This window comes from Brachyhypopomus gauderio, chromosome 6 (assembly GCF_052324685.1).
Source record: "Brachyhypopomus gauderio isolate BG-103 chromosome 6, BGAUD_0.2, whole genome shotgun sequence".
NCBI classification, from domain to species: Eukaryota; Metazoa; Chordata; class Actinopteri; order Gymnotiformes; family Hypopomidae; genus Brachyhypopomus; species Brachyhypopomus gauderio.
The window spans coordinates 15,919,758-15,937,403 of NC_135216.1; the positions used below are offsets into that span (position 1 = coordinate 15,919,758).

Here is a 17,646-nt window from a genome sequence, read left to right on the forward strand (position 1 = left end):
TAAACCACTAAATCATACATCATTGTTCCCAAGAGCAATAAGTATTTTACAATATTTATACAAAGTGAACATGATGAACGTAAGGAGCATTTAAAGAATATTTTAAGTCAGGCCTGGACCACACAGTAGTTTATTGTAAATGTCTGAAAGGTCATAAACGAGTACAGTTGTATGAGTTTGAATTAGGAGATTTGCAGTGAAAACAGCATAGTGAGACATGACACTAAACAAAAGAGAAAAAACAAAACACCACCACCTGGTGCAGTGGTAACTTGACTAGACAGGTATTAGTAAATCTATAACGTGAAGCTGAACTGAGTTCTCATAGAGACCATGTTCCACCTAGCTGACCACAGAATCCAAATGTTCTAGAGGGTTTGGAGCATCCCCGGTAGCCACTGGCTCTTTACCATCCTGCTGACGTGAAGGCAAGTTTATAACCCGCTGTCTCTGTACAGTATCTCTACAGGGGCCACTGGGAGAGCGACAAATCATAAATATAAAAACAAACCTTAGCAATAAAAATAAATCCTGTGTACTGAACCTACTTCATGCAACAACATTCATAATACACTGACAAACAAGGTTAATAATAAATTAATACAGTTGAATCGTGCGCAAAAGCATCATGACTCTTGACGTGTGTGAAATGGCTTCAGTTCTGGCATCCGCCTGTAGCAGGCACATGCGAGCGTAGTTCCTCCTCCACCTGGCTCCCACCGCTAATCCCCGGATCTGTTTACATTTACAAACAAACGCTTCCTTCCCTATGATTTAACAATGTGTCTCTGCATCGACTGCTTTATATGGGTCAAGCCAGCTAATACTGACCAGAAAAACATCAGTATGTGTGATTTAAAAATGCCGAGCACCTCCGTTTGTGGCGGGCGGGCATCGCCTGTAGCCTCTCTACCACTTTTACACGATGGCCGAGAAAAGTATCGGTTGAACTCCAGCCGGCAGGGAAAAGACACATGGCTAGAAAAAAAGGATGTACTGAGTTTCAAATATATAAAACGTAGCTATCATTATTCTAAGTTCATTTCCTCTCAGAAGAGGAATGACAGATGGAGGGATGGAGGGAGAGAGGGGATGGTTGTTCTTAAAGGGACAGAGTGGTAGTCTCATGCAGGCTGGCCCGGATCATCGGTGCTTGAGCAGAGCTTTGTACATGGCAAAGCCCAGCACGGCAAAGACGGTGGCCCCAACGCTGGCCCGCAGCCAGAACGTGGAGTTCTTCAGGTCCGCCTGGGTCATGTGACTGGGGGGGGAGGAGAGAGAGAGAGAGACACAGTCATAACACATTCTTGATTCATTTATGAGGGTCATTGACAAATGACAAATCAAACTGTAGCAATTTCTGCAATACAAAATAGTGATGAGGGCTGGCGATGCCACGTTGTTCACCACAGCGGAAGGTTCTGTCAAATAGAAGGTTCAGATGAGGTGGAAACTGCCTCAGAAAATCACACTTGTTTGATTTGTCATTTGGTTTTCCCTAAAAAGCCAGCTCCAAGCCACCAGCCCCCAGCCCAGAGGGTGGAGGTATGGTGCAGGTATGTGGGTGGGGTAGGTTTTGCTGGGGGAAAAGCTCAAAAGGGTGTAGCAGAAGCAGAGGGGGAAAGAGCAAGCCAGTAGGTCAAAAGGGCAAAGGTCACCACAGCATGAACACACTGAGAGAAGTAGTGGAATTCTACCTCAGCACAAAGAAATCACACATTTATCATTTTTAACTAGAACATATTTACTATGTTGCCTCTTTGAAGCTCTCTCAATGCCTAAAGAGCCTCCAGAACCTAATGTCTAAAACCTCCAGACATTAGAAACGAAAACCAGACTGAATACAACACAGTTATCCAACCAGAATATGCTCTGCCTTTGACTTATACGCCCAAACCCAAGACTCAGAAAAATAGCAATGCACAAGTTATATGATCCGTCACACTGGCAGCAGAGTCAACACCAGAGGACACCTAGTGTCAACACCTTGAAACTGCGCCCCACTGCACAAGGACAAGGCTTGGAAACCTTTAGGACAGCAAACACAAGGGCACGGAGCAGCACGGCCCTCACACAGAGGCCCAGGTGAAGCCGGTTTTTACCTGGGCCCCGGGGGATCGACAGATGACTCCATGTAGACCGAGTCCTCTACAAAGCTGACCGCGTGCACCTGACGGATGAGGCGGGAGTCCTCATCAGTGGAAAGACACACGCCCTGCTCACCCACCCAGGGCCCCAACCTTACACGCATGCACACAGACACCGTACTACAGCCACGAGCCGGCCCGCATGCATTCACAAACGCAGAGAGAAGCCCGTTTAAATGAGCAGATTAATAAAGACAGCTCGAAGCCCAGCGTGACTGAACACTGAAGTTTAACATCATTTCTGCAGAAGTTTCGGGAATCTTCAGATGGTGAGCTTGGAAGACACCAATATGTTCCTGTTAGCATGCCATCCAGAGTCACACCATCAAACATCAAAGCATGCTGTAGAACTTAGGACATATATGTGAGAGCAGGCTTAAGAAAGACAAGACCAGGCTTAGGAAGGAAGAGTCCAACTGTTAACAGCCACTGGCCTTCTTGGTTTGTTTATTATAATTCCATATTGCACTGGCCATAGGTGAACATGGTGGCTGTTACCTGCTGATTCTGAAGAGCCACTCAAACCAACACACACAAGCACCAAACCAGCAACCCCAAGAAACACGTTTCTTCATAGAGATCCATACATACCAAAAGCGCCAGGCTTGATAAGTAGCATTACACACCGCAGACATGCAGACACTCCACCCTGTGTACTTTAACCCTTTCTCAGGTTAAATGCCTACAAGGACAAAGCTGAGAAGTAGGTGTTGTGGTTAGGAGTGGTGGAGACGTGCAAGTCTGGGTTAGCAGCAGGTGAAGACATGCAATGTGAAAAGGAAGAGGGCCAGCCAGACGCAGGAGAACCACCTAGAGGGAGAGAACACAACCATGACAGCACCAAACTCAGGACATTCGAAATATCACAATGCAGATCTGAAATCTTCACAAAAAAGACCATCAATCCTTATGTTAACAAGTACAAACTTAAAGCCAACAGACCAAGGATTTAAAAAACGCTCTCAATAAGAGGTCTTGCCAAATGACTAAATTCAAAACTTAGCCTAATGAAATCTGTTCACCTTCAAGCAGCCTAGAAACAACCCATGCATTCTTCTCATGCACCATGACCTGCACCATGTTAGCTTAGCATCTGTTAGAATGCGATGCAAGGAACTGTCTAGGAACTAAAACGGGACAAAACGATTCATGGAGAAGCGAAGTTAGAAAGACTGAAATGTGCTCAGGTGGTCTTTCTCCCTGCGACAGGAGGAATGACAATGTTAGTACAGACTGTCTATTTGCATATCCACCTCAGCAGATTAAACAAAACCCATTAACGGAACAAATATACAGTAAATTATATTTAAATTAATACTTTAAACGCTGTGAATCGTGATTAGAAGCTAATGAAAGCCATGCTAGAGCACTGAAAGATAACGCGCCACAACGTCTGTGTTACGCAGTACAGGCCCAGTGAGGGGCTTCCAGACAGCAGCGATCTGGGTGGTTTATCAGGGGGAGGACCAAGACCACTGTGCTGCAGTAGAGTAGAACAGATCAAAAGTCCTCCGATTTTATTTAGTTCACAGTTGCAGCCCTTGTGTGTGGTGAGGGGTGACATTCAGGTGGGGTTTCGCTTCCTGGCTAGCAAGGCCATGATGAGAGAGCCCAGGACATGGACGACCGTGCTGAAGCACAAGAGGGAGGCGTTCAGCACGTAGGTGTTAACCACAGCTCGTCCTGGCAGGGCAGGACAGACCACGCTACAACAGTAACCACCAACAAGACTGACACATGACCCCGTGTGATGAGTGCAGCGTGGGAAGAGAGCAGAGGAACACACCAAGAGTCCATGCAAGATCCCAGCCGGTGGATATGCAAAGTGAAGGGGCGGGGCTCCCGCCGAGCCAGCCCACAGGAGGCACGTTAGGAAGCGAATGTTAAAGGAGGCCCTGGCACTCTGGAAGTGGGCGGGTGGGTGTGCGGGGCCGGGCTACACCTGCTCAGAACAGCACTGTGGAGTTGGGCCCTGACAGACTGTAGCAGCTCACGGCTCAGCAGCTTCTGACAGAGGCAAAGGGTGCACCTGTTACACACACACCTGCAGCGGAGCTTGGTGTGGCTGCAGACGCACACACACACACACACACACACACACACACACACACACACACACACACACACACACACACAAAGAGCAGGTCAGAAGTCACACGTCCAGGACAGCTGAAGCCCAGACGGTCCTCTCTCAGGCACGGAGATCCTGCTCTTCCTCCCAGCGGCTCTTGAAAGAGCGCGACGCTTGGATGCAGAGCGGGATGAGGACGTAAAACCCAGACAGTGACGTGAACACACACTCAGAAAACGTATTTCATCTGTGTAACACCTCCTCAGGAGGATGGTGTTGAGCATCACGGGCTCTGAAGGAACTCAAACAAATGGGAGATGAAGGCAACATGTTACAGGCTAGCACACACACTTACAGACAAAGTCTTGACAAATGCATTCAAACCTACAAACTACACACAGAACGAAGCAGCGGCTGTCAACTACAGTACCCAACAGAGCTCCACAACGACACTGAGGGATGCTAGAACTGCAGAAACCAAAGGCCAGTCCCAAAGGCGTTCCTCAGAAGGAGCCAAAGGCCAGTCCCAAAGGCGTTCCTCAGAAGGAGCCAAAGGCCAGTCCCAAAGGCGTTCCTCAGAAGGAGCCAAAGGCCAGTCCCAAAGGTGTTCCTCAGAAGGAGGATATACTTCTTATTATCATGAATTTCATATCGATTCTGTCTTAGAAGGAATCACTCTTAAATGAACTAAAATCAATATTTCAGTCCAAAGGAGAGCAATGACTCAACATGTCTATAAATTGTTTTAATCAACCTCCTGAACAGAGTAAACAAAGCAATCCTGCTAACACACATCAGTTCAGCCTTTTTAAGAACGTAAACCAGAGCTCTCTGCCCTGAAGATGTTTCTTTTAAACACTAGACTAGACCAAATCTGATTCAACAGGAGTGACGCTGAAATGGTAATGACATTCTGCAGTTAAATACAATTCTGATCACTTTTTACTTTCCTCTGATCCCTTTGAATTCTCATTATTAAAGGTTCCATGAGCCAAACGCTCCTCTAATAGGCTGACAGAGCAGAACAGGCTCAGACAGGAGGAGAAGGTCAAAAGACTTCAAATCTAAACAGACACTAAGGAGAGAAGGTCCAGCAGCTTGTTGCGGGAGTGAGCAGGGGGCGGGGTTTGGGGCAGGGGGTGGAGCCATGTGGGAGTGAGCAGGAGGTGGGGTTTGGGGCAGGGGGTGGAGCCATGTGGGAGTGAGCAGGGGCGGGGTTTGGGATTGTCTACTCACGGATACATGGCCATGGTGGTGAGCTTGGTGTAGAGGTCTTTGCCGGGCGCCTCGGCTGCGTTGCAGGTGAACGGCTGGGGCGGGTGCAGCTTGTGTCGCCGGCAGAAGTCGAGCGGCGACAGAGCGTAGTGCTGCCGCACCTCGTGCAGGTCGGATTTGGCAGCGATAAACATGCACGGGGTCTTGCTGTCTATGAAGTACTTCTGTGGGGGGGGGGAACAGGGGCGGGGTTCACTCACCAACGAAACCACTCCCACAGCAGTGTATACGACTTGACTGGCTTGTATTTATTTTTTGTTGTGTTTTGGATCACACACCTTATACGCCTTTGCGCAGTACTCAAAGGAGCGGGGGTTACTGATGTCATACACCAGGCACACGATGTCACAGGCCAGATCGTTTTCTGAGAGGAACTCGAAGTCTGGTAGAATCTCATGCAGCTGAGTCAGAGATGCAGACAGACAAGTTTTAGACCAGATGTGGATTAAAACCATCGTCATCCTGCAAATACACCCGTGCGCCACTGTGACTTACCAGCAAGTACTTCTCCTGCCCGTAGACGTAGGTGGTGCTGATGGCGTAGTAGGACTTGTGGTCGTCTCTGATTCTCTTCTGTTTCTGTGAGGAGGGGAAGGGGGGAGGGGGGCGATGAAAATATCAGAAAAAGTGATGTGGACATTCGTCAGATTTGCGTTGTGGTGACGTGCGGGACTCACGGTCAGGTTCCTGCCCAGGAAGGCCTGCAGGAAGCCGGTCTTGCCGCTGCCCCGCGCTCCCAGGACGTTGCAGCGGAACACGTTGCGCTGGGTTTGCTTCTTCTGCAGGTCGATGCGTTTGTTCCTGGTCACTGCGTCGAGCATTAGAACGTTAGCACACCCCCACTTACATACAAATACAATACATCTAAACATAAAACATACTAAAGATCTTATATGTATATGTGCACCTGAATGCACACACTAACACAAACAAACACTAAAAAGCAAATATTTAACTTATATATCTGCATATATCTCACCTCACCACACCTTGTATGGGCACATACAATCACACACTCATGGACAAACACAAAAACTGTAATATTTAAAACATCCCTCCCCCCTTTCCTCCCTTTTTTCTCCTTTGTATTATTTTACCCTTTGGTCATATGTTCTTCACCCCAGAGTATTGTTATTGTCTTGTTATATGTACTTTTGTAAATTAAAATAAAATAAAATAAAAAAAGAACGTTAGCGCTGGCCACGGTGCACGCGGTATTTACACAGACGTCTCGGTGTGTCTACGTCCCCTCACACACTCACGCACCTGTGATGGCGGCCGCCTGTGACTCCTGCTCGTGAATGATGGAGTAACCAAGGTAACCCAGGTATTCCAAGCAGCGCTGTACGTCCAAGTACGTCGTCAGCCTGCGTGGGAGACCAGAAGGTCTATCATGACACAACCGAGAGATTAAGGGGGGCGGTGGGTGTTCGTGTGCATCCGGGACTCACGTCCACTGGGACAGGTAACCCTGGTAGGTGATCCAGCCCTGTTCATTGGTGCACACGGTGGTGTTGACATCAGGGCCCCAAGGCATGTAAGGGAAGACTTTAAACAGGTCCTTCAGCTCATCAGGAGACAGAGCGCAGTCCCGGTCCTGAAACACAGACTTACTGGTATCTAAAAAATACCTAAGAACTTCTAAGTCTCATCCTGCTCAGGAAGCAGGAGTTAAACAGACACTCTCACTGTGGTGGGCAGGCTGACCTGCGGTCATGTACGCACCTTGTCGTGCTTGTCAAACACACTCTGCAGGAACAGGTAAGCATTGTGGTTCAGCTCCGTGGTGCAGTCTGGAGGGATTTTTAAGCTGCCGGAACAAAAAGAAGTCAAGCAGGTAAGGTGGCCTCATCATAGCAGGGCCCTGCCTGCCAGCGACAGTCTTATAGGAGAACAGCACAGACACATCATAGCAATACTACAAAATTCTGCCAGACTGGTTTGTCAAGGGAGGACTTGCGGTGTGTGCAGCAGGGTTCTATTCAAGCACTCAGCACATATGAATGTTCGGAAGGTTTTTTCCCCCCTCATTACTTCATTTACACTGCATGACTTGTTTCAACAGAGGTCACTGAGCTTACTGCTACTGTAAAACAACGACGGGTCTGTGGGTGGGACTCACAGCGGAAACAGGTATTCCTGCGTAAGCTCCAGGTCGTCGTCGTAGCCGAACCTGCGCAGGACGGTCCACGTGGTCTCGTGGCGTCCTCTCTGGATGAACAGCGTGTGCAGGAACAGGAAGCCTGTCGCAGAGAGAGACAGACCAGCCGGGTCAGGGAGGCGGTGCCTGCTGAAGAGGAGGGCTGTGTGGAAGAGCCCCCGACGCAGGGAAGGGGCCCAACGCTGCAGTGTCAGTGCCCACACCTTTAAGGGTGAGGCCGTTGTCCTTCACCCCGTCCGTAATGTTCCGCCGCACAACATTTTTCACGTCCTCCAGGGCTTGAGGAGCCAGGGGCATGTTGAAACAGGTCCTCTGTAGGGGGGGGGCACCTAGCCATTGAGCTAACTGATCATCAGTAACGTCACTTCTACGTAATCATGCAAAGTCAGTGTCAGTACAGGGATACGAGAGGCCCATACCTGGAAGAAATTCAGCTCATTATCATTGAGGATGCCATCGTTGTCCAAGTCGGATATTTTGAAGATTCGAGTAAGAGCTTTGATGCAAGATGCTTTCATCTGCAGACACACCAAAGAAAACAAGCAATACTTGTGATTCAGTACAGGTGTCCTGAAATGAATGAAGGACCCTGTCTTAGAAACAACCAATAAAATTATGTACGCCAAAAGGGGGCAAAACGTCTCCTAGATCAGCTTCCAGATGTGTCCTACCTCCTTCTCCTCTGGGCAGTACAGCGGCCCTGTGGGGTGCAGAACAGCCTTCTGGGCATAGTAGAACAACTCCGAGATGTTCTTCAGGTTTTTTGCAGAACACTGAGGAAGGGAAACAAAGTGGCGGACATCTTCAGGCCTGACTGATGCGTTCTTACTTAGCTTAGCTAAACTAAGATCACCTTCATGGGTAGAATATTTTCAAAGGGTTAGATATGATAACTTTAGAAAATCAAAACCATTTTTACCTTTTTTCTACCTACTGATCTCCTAAATGACTGTGAATGTAGATTCACAGTAAATATATTTGTAATTATAAAAGAGTAAATCTGATCTATAGTTATTACAAGGGCAACCAGGCAGAAATCACAGCTCAGTCCAAATAAGAGGGATATTGGTTTGCACGTCCATGTAGACAGCATAATAAACCTTGCCTCTCCTTTTAGACTGAAACTAATCCCACCAGCAGGCCACTGTAGGTCACATGAACCACTGGCTGATGCCAGTGTCCTCTATAACACTACTGCACTTCTGCACATCACCTTAACACGAAACAGCGAGGGGATTTAACTCACAGTACCAGTCTCACTTGGGCCACTCTGACCATCAAATAGAGACATTTTACAGAGACACTGAATAATCCTGGAACTAGAATAAAAAGTTAAAGTTCAGCGGTATGAGGAGGCTCAGTCCTCAACCACAAAGGGTCCCGTCTGTCCCCTCACCTCGACGCAGGTCTCTATTTCAGAGTACTGGTTCATGATGGGTAGAATGGTCTCCATGCTGCTGTGTTCCACCAGGTCCGACTTATTTCCCACCAGAATTAACGGCACTCTGCAAAGCATTGCACAGGCCTGCTCCTTTAGGTGTGCATTAGTCATGTCATCCCTGCAAATCCCTCAGAAATAAGCCCAGCATGTCACCTTAGAAATGTTTGGTAATACATATTGTGCATTATAGATTAAAAGAATGAAATACTGAAGCCACTTTTACTGAAACAATTAGGAAAAATACCTAATTGTAATTTTAGTAATACTGCAGTGTTGCTGCAGTTGAAGAGCAGGGAGAGAGACACACCTGCTGTCCTTGTCTGTCCGGTCATTGATGAGGGGGATCCAGTGGCTCGTTACCTACAGCAAAAGGAAAAGGCCATGAAACACCACTTTCTAACGCATGTGAAAAGGCAGCAGATATATCAATGCTTTCTTGCAGTATTTGCTCTAAAAACAACAGGCCTACCTTCTCTATAGACTTTTTGTTGTTTACTGAGTAGACTATGCAGATGACATTTGCCTATAACAGGACAAAGGGCCAGTCAGAGAGATGTACATTTGCACAGCTCAGTGTGAACATTTCTGTGAATGCAGGCTCACCTTAGAGATTTCTTGATACAGTTGCTCATCTGTCTGTTCTGCTTCTGCGGAGTAGAAAAACGTGAGGCAATAAGCAGATTGAACAAAAGAGGAAAGGAGATCAGAGGTTTGTTAAACAGGATTGTCCAATCAGTGCAGGTCACGGATGAAACGTGCGTCTGTGAGCACCTGAGTAGTCCACTATGTGTGTAGGTACTCTCTCCGGGGTGACATCTGCAGGAATTGTGATTTCCTCAGCACGGAGGGGGACCTTAAGAGTATCAACACAGCAGATGTTTAGACATAAGGGTAAAGTAAAAAATTAATAAACAAAAATATTTCGTATAACCAAACCATGAGTTATAATTTAGCAATAATCCAATAACATGGCAGATTGGTACAATTTACATAAGGAACAATGCCAGTTCAGCTCATCATTGAATGTGCGTTTTAAAATAATACCTCGTCAGGGAATTCTTCACTAACGAGTGACATGATCAGTGATGTCTTCCCCACTTTAGCTGTGTGAGGGGAAAAGAAATCTTGGTCAAACTTTGATCCAACTATGATTAGGAAGACAGAAAGTACGTGGCTAGACTGATAACCTGCTTCCCACATGGAAGGAGTTCTCAAGGACTGTTCAATCAGTTCGCAGCAGGGAGCGTCAACATGAACATCCACACGTTTCCCACAGGCCGCCCTACACAAGCTGCGGCATGTACGCCACCACCATCACTAGAGCTAAATGTCACATATAGTCCAGACGTGTGCGAATCAGAGAGACAACGTGCATCTACGTTAATATGTACCCTACAATGCATATCTGGACAAATAACCATAGACAAATAGACACCTCCTACTGAGTATAAACACTGACAGGGAAGTATTCCGGCTACTGTCAAGACTTTCGTTTCTGTGATCTAGAAGATCGCACACAGTTCCGGTACCAATGACATGGACCTTCTGGTTCAGCTCTCTGTGCCGGTGAATGAAGCTGCTGACGGGAGGCTGGAGCAACACTGATCAAACACACACACTAAAACGCGCTTTAAAACGAAGGTGCGTTATAGCGCACTTCTCCAAAAACACAGAAATTTAGCTAAGCGTACTTACGTTCCCCAACTAGTAATATCCGCACGTCCTTTCTCATGTTTGCGATATTGGGTTAAAGCGAACGTGAGACTCGTTCAGGTAGCATGTAGCTAGGTGACTATCAGGTTAGCCGAACTAGCAGCACTGCTAACTGCGCTCCAGCTAGCTCCGCTAATGACCCGCGCACGCGCAGTTCAGCCTTGCTAGCATAGCGGCTAGCCTGCCGCTCTGTAGGGCAAAACGGTCGGATGTTTCTTCCTATTCCCGCGTTAAAGTATTTCCCTCTTTTTTACGCCCTGACAGACACTCAGCACCATTCCATTTTATTGATGCATAGAGATGATAATAACTAATGTAGAGAACTATCCTTTATGGAAAATGTAAATTATAACATTTCCGTAACCACTTTTCCAAGCACACGCCTGAGACGCCTGGCCAAGCGGTGCCCGGGAACTACGGAGCGTCGCAGCAGACTGAAAAGAGGGACGTTGGGAAAACGCGGATTTGTTTGAACGATTTTTTTATTGATCAAGCAGCAAATACCGCCCCCTGTGTACCGGGAGCGATAACATAGCTGTGTATATCGTGGCTCTCTGTGGGTTCCACTTCAGGCAGAATTTTAGTGTAGCCTTTGCTATAATGTTTCCTTCAATTTAAGCATCTTGTACATGTGCTGAATTATTATTTACATGTATATTTCTCAGCTAGTGTATTTGAGATTGCCTCGTGTAATAATATAACAAAAATGTGATTAATTCAGGATAACATTTATCTCTAGCTCTTTAATTGCATAAAGCTTGTGATATTAAAGTGTTGGATTGTTTCAAAAGAAGTCATTTTGTGTTTGGCTCACATCAAATCATGGAGTTATTCCTACTGTTGAGTTAGATAGGCAAAATTAATACTTGTCTAATTTATTAATGGAGATCTATTCAGGGGACATTGTTTGCTTCGATAGAATAAAACAAATGTAAACATTTAGAGGTATTTTTTTCTGCTCTCCCATATTTGGGATCATGAGATACTGGAACAACAAATAACCTGCAACATACTGGGAATGCAATGGCATTTTTTGTTTGTTTTTATTGTAACCAGAGGCTGATTTTATCTATGTAATGTACAAAAACAACCGCAATTCACTGAAGTGTACAGTTTATACAGGAGATTCCACCGGGTTTGATATGGAGAAGATGGGAGCCCAGCTGTGAATCCAAATCCATGGCGGCAGGACTCAGATGTTTCCGAGCTCCAACACCAGTGCAGAGCTGCGGCCTTCTACGCTTCCCACGTACTTCCGAACAAAGCTCAGAACCTGCCGTGAATGATGTAGAAACATTCAGCTGGTGCAGTTCAGTGTCCTGTGCTCCTGAAGGCTGGAATGTGCAGGCATTGTATGGACAGTGATGGGGTCCACTGCTCACTGCTCGTCCTTCGTCTTTTATGACCTCACTGCATCATCTTCGCCTGCGGATATTGGCCTCTGCTGGAAAACAGGAAGTGGAATAAGCCAAGAACGCCGTTCCATTCAGCTCCTGCATAGGGTCACTACATTTCAACACTCGTTTAACTTTGACTGCCAAATGTGATGTGTCTTACTGGCGTAATCCTGGGGCATCATGGGCTTCGAGATGACCTGCCTCAGAGCGTCCACCCACTCTTTACGCTCACGCTCCTGCTCACACATGAAGATAAACTGCCGGTCGGGAGTCTCCACTGCCAAGCCACACTTCCATTTGTTTCCTCTGGCCCACTTAGGCACACACTCACTCACTGAGTACCCATGATGCTCTGTTCCAATGAAAATTACCCCAAGCTCCACGGCATCCTGGGAACAATTCAAATGTAGTGTCAGTAATAAGTCAGCATTTAGAACATTCATGCTGGGTTGATGTGATCATCCTGTCTTCATTTTAGATGAACTGCAGATGATCTGACTTTGTGATCTGAATCTAATGTGGTTGAAGTCTTTCACTGAATGGGATCATGTGTATACATATTCACACATAACATGAAATATCTCTTCTGTAATTTGTAATGTCTTCCTGCATTTTGTCTTATTATACACTTCTCCCTCAGGGAATTCTCTTTCTGGTTGTGAAGCAAACTTAAGACTGACATTCCATTTTACTCTTTGGGGGATTAATCTATTTAGTTTTAAGATTCATCTTCTCTTACCAGCTGAGTTTTAAAATAGAGCAGCTTTCTGTCCAGGGCATCCAAAATGAACCATCTCTTCTTAAATGGCTCCCGGTGCTGTCCAGTAAACAGACACAATCACACTAATAAGCATGTGAATGTTTAGTATCATGATCTACACTTTTTAGAGGAATGGGAATTTCTGTCATCCTCCCTGATTTCTTGCAACGTCTCATATTGCAACCTACCAAAGGGCCTGTCTTCTCCATAAAACCCTCTTTAAGGTACTTTCTGGTTATCCATGGTATCAACTATCAAGGAGAAAAACATGGTTATTTAGTACAACATCTTAGTTAATGAGTCAAAGGATGTGAGAAAAGATCAAGTTTGAGGAAATACAATTGAATATTTCATGGTGCTTTCTGCTCCTGCTGAGTAACCACAGAGCACATTGTTAGATGTAAAAGAGGAACCTGGAAAGTCCACTTTTTAATCACTGATTTGCGAATGGTATAACATAATAAATAAGGGGCAAAGATTTTAACTGACTTAGAATATCTGGTGTAAAGTAAGAAATATACTATAATTACAAGTGAACCATGTACGCTGGAACAATACCTTACAAGTGACATCACATCCTTACAAAGGACTCACCTCGTCATCGGTGGCTGTAGGAAATGCTGTCTTCAGGTAAACAAAGCGCGCTGCCCTGATAGCATTGAACCAGTTTACAATTTCCTTGAAGGGAAATGGGCAAGACGGCTTAAGAGCTAGCACAGATTATTCTGCGAAATACAGAGAAACTTCATCTACAAATGGAGCTGTTAAATACATATCTATTAAAAATATGACTATTTTAATTGTACGAATGATATAGATATATTTTAGAAATAAACCCTTAGTTAAAACAAACCCTTAAAACAAAAGTTTAAATGATCCGTAATTAAAAACATTCTTTGTTATCCATTAAACATTTGAACCAACAGCCAAAACTAAGTTAATAGCCTGAAATGTCTGCTACCGATGCTGCAGGTTAAAGTAACTCAGTATGTGATGAGTCATTTGCTTGTTAATACCTCTTTCTCAGTTTAGAAAAGTAAAATCTGCCAAATAGTAATATTACTGAGCTTGTCTAAATATAAAGTTTACTGGCTGTTTCATTAAAAAACTAGGCAGCAAGTTAACAAGTCACCAGCATGTAAGGCCAACATTTCTTCATTGAGGCAAACATAGTTTAAGGTAGAGCCTCTCACTGAGGCAAACATGAAATCAATAAGGCAAAATGTAGAAAACACAAAACCACAAAAATACCATTCACCTGACCACTTTCATGGTAAACAAAGAGGTTCCTGGTATGTTCATCCACTAAGTATGTTATCTGAAGTCCATTAGTATGTCCAATCTTCTCAGGCTGAAACGTTGCATTCAAATGTTTTATAGATATAACTGCCTTTGGTCCTTTAGACTCCTAAAAGGCAAAGGTGAGTTTTTTTTTACTGTTTTATTAACCTACTGCTAATATGAAACATTTATTCAGTTTAACTGAAAACATTTCTGGATCTGTGTCAAAAATAGCTCTGTGGTCAGAAGAATTGCTTAAGAGGGCATCTAGAATGCTCACATCCTCCTTGTAGTATTTCAGGCTGAAATCCTGGTCCGACAGAACAAACTTCCTCTTGAGAAACTGCCCCTTGTCCTTCCCTTTCTTCCACAGCATGCCTTCATACAGGCCTAGAGGCAGACGCCACGAACACAACAGAAACGCTGGCGAAAGCAGGCCCACAATACATGCCACCAATCTTACTTGTTATTAGAAGGTAGCAAACAGATAAGAGCTACCTTTCAATAACAAGTAAATATACATGAACACATGACAGACTGAATATGGCTGATTCTCTAATATACACACAGAGGGGACACGTTCGTCTCTGTGTGGCCCTTTCATAAAAATCACAGAATTAATTAAACATGTTTATGTAAACGTACTATTTACAAATATATTTAGATAAAGAACATGATACAGTGGGTTCACTCTGTAGTTATTAATAATGGTATGCAGTTTGCTATGGCTCCCTGATTTCAGTGCTCAGAGAAGACTGCCCTGCTCAGCAGAGTCCATAATGTGTATGTAAGCTCCCTTTGTCTTTTGGCTGTTTACCACACAGGATTCAAAGGGAAGGCCACTGAACAACTCCCGTACCTGATGAGTAAGCTCTGAGCTTATTGTCCTCTTCAAACTCCAGTCTTTCATACTTGGCTCTGATCCACTGTTCCCTCAGTACCCTACAGCACACGTTAGAGCCGTCTCAGATAGCACACAGAAACACACAGTTGGGTAATGTTCTCCATACACACCAACACTGAACTGAAAAGTCTAAGCATAGGTGTGGCTTTTTTCCCCTTTCTTTCTGAAACCATGAACCATAAGACATTAAAAGCCCAGTCACTACTTAAAATTACAGATAGATTGGAGGAGTTGAACCACACACTTTTACTGCAACGTTTGTATCCTATATAGAGAACTGAAAGGACATATCAACACATTCAAAGGCCTGACACCAAAAAGTCCCCCGGCTGAAACAGGAGTACATGACTAGTTCCTCTTGTGAGCAGCAGTGCAGTAATGCAGGCGTCAGCTTCAGTCTAAACAGCCTCTAACTTCCCTTAACAACTCATTCTGCTTTATGACAATACCAATGCATGTGAAAAGGAAACAATGGCTGGCAAAATAACTCCAAGTTTCAGTGTCTTTGGAGGGACTACTTACTCACAGTCATGTTGCTGTGGTCGATAATAAAAGACAGGGACGTATTTCTCATACAAGTCTTTGGCAGGTCTGTTTCCATTGTCTTTCATAAACTTCTCGTGAAGGCATTCAGTCACATGAACATGAACACAACAGTATTCATGTTGAAGGATATTTGTTACACCGAACAGTGTTCAGTGTAAAGTCAAAGGTCATTTGAGTTATTAAATTTAACTCTTAAAATTGTGACCATCAATTAAAGAGCTGAATAGCCAGTTTCCTTACCTGCACAAGATCATCATCCCAGAAGTCTAAACGTATGGATTTTACACGACTTATACTTGAGAGATTGCGATGAGTTCCAGAGCAGTTTAGGCAGATAAATATACCGAGTTTATACGATGCCCAGTCTGGGTCTACAGTGTATGAAAGAAGAACAAGTTAAAGCGGTCATGCCTGCGGTGGTACTTTTGGGAGGGATGGACGATCGAGGTCCTAGCTGTAAATGAAACCTATAAGTAGTCTATTGTTATATTAAGCCTGTAAGAGGTCTATATTGTTATATTAAACCTATAAAGGGTTTATATTGTCATATTTAACCAATAAGATGCCTGTATTGTCTACCCCATGGTGAATTGAGCTACCATTTATTCAGACTGAATCAGTATCTCGAAATTATTACTTTAAGGTACCACAGGAAAACATCCTCGAGACTGGATCTAATACAGGTGACACATATAGAGACATAGACTACTTGATATTTTAATAGAGCAACCGACTAAATAAAGGTCCTGTAACTCATCACGACTTTATACGTGTAAGCATTACTGGGTAGAATAGTTAACTGTCGCTCACCTGGGGCGCCACAGTCCGCACAGCAACTGTTATCCGCCAGCTTCGCCAATTCCAGAAGAGTCTTTTTATTTTTGTCTCGATTTGCCATATGAGAAGTTGATCAAAACCAACCTTTATACACTTTGATGCCCAGGGGGGGTTTACATATAGTTTTCCATCGTCTCAACTACGGTTACTGCGGTGAGTTTGCGTGTCTTCGATTCCGCATTTGGTGGGACGCTGCCAGCGTCCAGCAGGACGGACCGGACCCGTGACGACACTACACACAGGCTGCCTCGAGTATACAAACTTTACATCCGCAACATCTTTATTGAAAATTATCCATTGGGTCTCTACTATCCGTCAGCAGAATTAAGTTGCGACGTATTTTACAGGACACGGAACAAAATATCCGACACAATACATAGCAAAGGTGAAATTTGTAAATATACTTGTCAGAAGTCGAATACATGCTGTTATTTCTAAGTATATCGGGGAAGGTAGAAAGCCTAAAATTTTTACAGCAACTAAAAAGATTATGCTTTCTTCTTCGCAGTCAACAAACTTGCTTTTTGGTAAGCACGAGTACTCGAAAACCGAGCTGAGCTGATGCAGTTAAACACACTACTTCCTCGTAGTGCCCCATGTTCAATCTACATTAAAGCCCGTTATACTATACACGATAATCGCTTCTCATCTATTCGTCAACGTAACTTATATATATTTTTTATATTTGCAAAGCTCTATGAAGACCTGTGGTGAACGGTCTTCTTTGCTGTATATCGATATGTGAATTGTTCGGAGGATGATGAGAAAACCCTGAAATGAGTCCGTCACGGAACTGTTAATAAATGTTTTATTGTCGCTGTCACGGGTTTAGAGCAGCACAGATCTCTCCCAATCTTACCGTGGGAATATTTGTTCATCATATCCACACAAGAGCACTGCATATGGGGGAATCGTACCCCTATTGAAATATGAGGCGTCGCGGAGTCGCCACACCGCCTCGGGATTAAAACTGGTTTAAACGGCAGAGATCTGATTGATTGTAATCAGTGTGGTTTCCATAGAGATCATCTTCGCCACAAGATCAACGTAACCGAGCACACCGGATTGTTTTTCCCGCTCAATACATGAACCAATAGGAGCGACGCAGCTACA

The 17,646-nt window shown here is 44.7% G+C and overlaps 2 protein-coding genes across 8 annotated transcripts; both read right to left on the minus strand.

Moving 5' to 3' along the window:
* Positions 1-113: 113 nt before the first annotated feature.
* Positions 114-11,235, minus strand: rhot1a (ras homolog family member T1a). 6 transcript variants are annotated; one of them, XM_077009120.1, is made up of 21 exons: positions 10,791-11,235; positions 10,140-10,198; positions 9,867-9,948; positions 9,699-9,742; positions 9,565-9,618; positions 9,403-9,455; positions 9,051-9,159; positions 8,326-8,427; positions 8,074-8,172; positions 7,858-7,966; positions 7,616-7,736; positions 7,219-7,303; positions 6,945-7,090; positions 6,760-6,860; positions 6,171-6,301; positions 5,989-6,072; positions 5,772-5,894; positions 5,455-5,657; positions 4,090-4,212; positions 2,103-2,240; positions 114-1,261 (listed from the first exon to the last, which is right to left on the minus strand). In XM_077009120.1, exons 1-21 carry the CDS (start codon positions 10,825-10,827, stop codon positions 1,144-1,146), a joined length of 2,121 nt encoding a protein of 706 aa, XP_076865235.1. In that variant the 5' UTR covers positions 10,828-11,235; the 3' UTR covers positions 114-1,143. The 6 variants fall into 6 exon arrangements, with proteins under 6 accessions (XP_076865235.1, XP_076865231.1, XP_076865230.1 ...); XM_077009116.1 differs by lacking the exon at positions 2,103-2,240; XM_077009115.1 differs by lacking the exon at positions 2,103-2,240 and having other exon boundaries at positions 9,051-9,213.
* A 599-nt stretch (positions 11,236-11,834) lies between these two features.
* On the minus strand, positions 11,835-17,591 carry adap2 (ArfGAP with dual PH domains 2). Of its 2 annotated transcripts, none has more exons than XM_077009127.1 (11): positions 16,507-17,591; positions 15,937-16,067; positions 15,673-15,764; positions 15,106-15,188; positions 14,527-14,636; positions 14,224-14,373; positions 13,560-13,643; positions 13,154-13,216; positions 12,945-13,022; positions 12,366-12,594; positions 11,835-12,249 (listed from the first exon to the last, which is right to left on the minus strand). In XM_077009127.1, exons 1-11 carry the CDS (start codon positions 16,592-16,594, stop codon positions 12,224-12,226), a joined length of 1,134 nt encoding a protein of 377 aa, XP_076865242.1. In that variant the 5' UTR covers positions 16,595-17,591; the 3' UTR covers positions 11,835-12,223. The 2 variants fall into 2 exon arrangements, with proteins under 2 accessions (XP_076865242.1, XP_076865241.1); XM_077009126.1 differs by having other exon boundaries at positions 11,835-12,252; positions 16,507-17,583.
* Between the last annotated feature and the right edge of the window lie 55 nt (positions 17,592-17,646).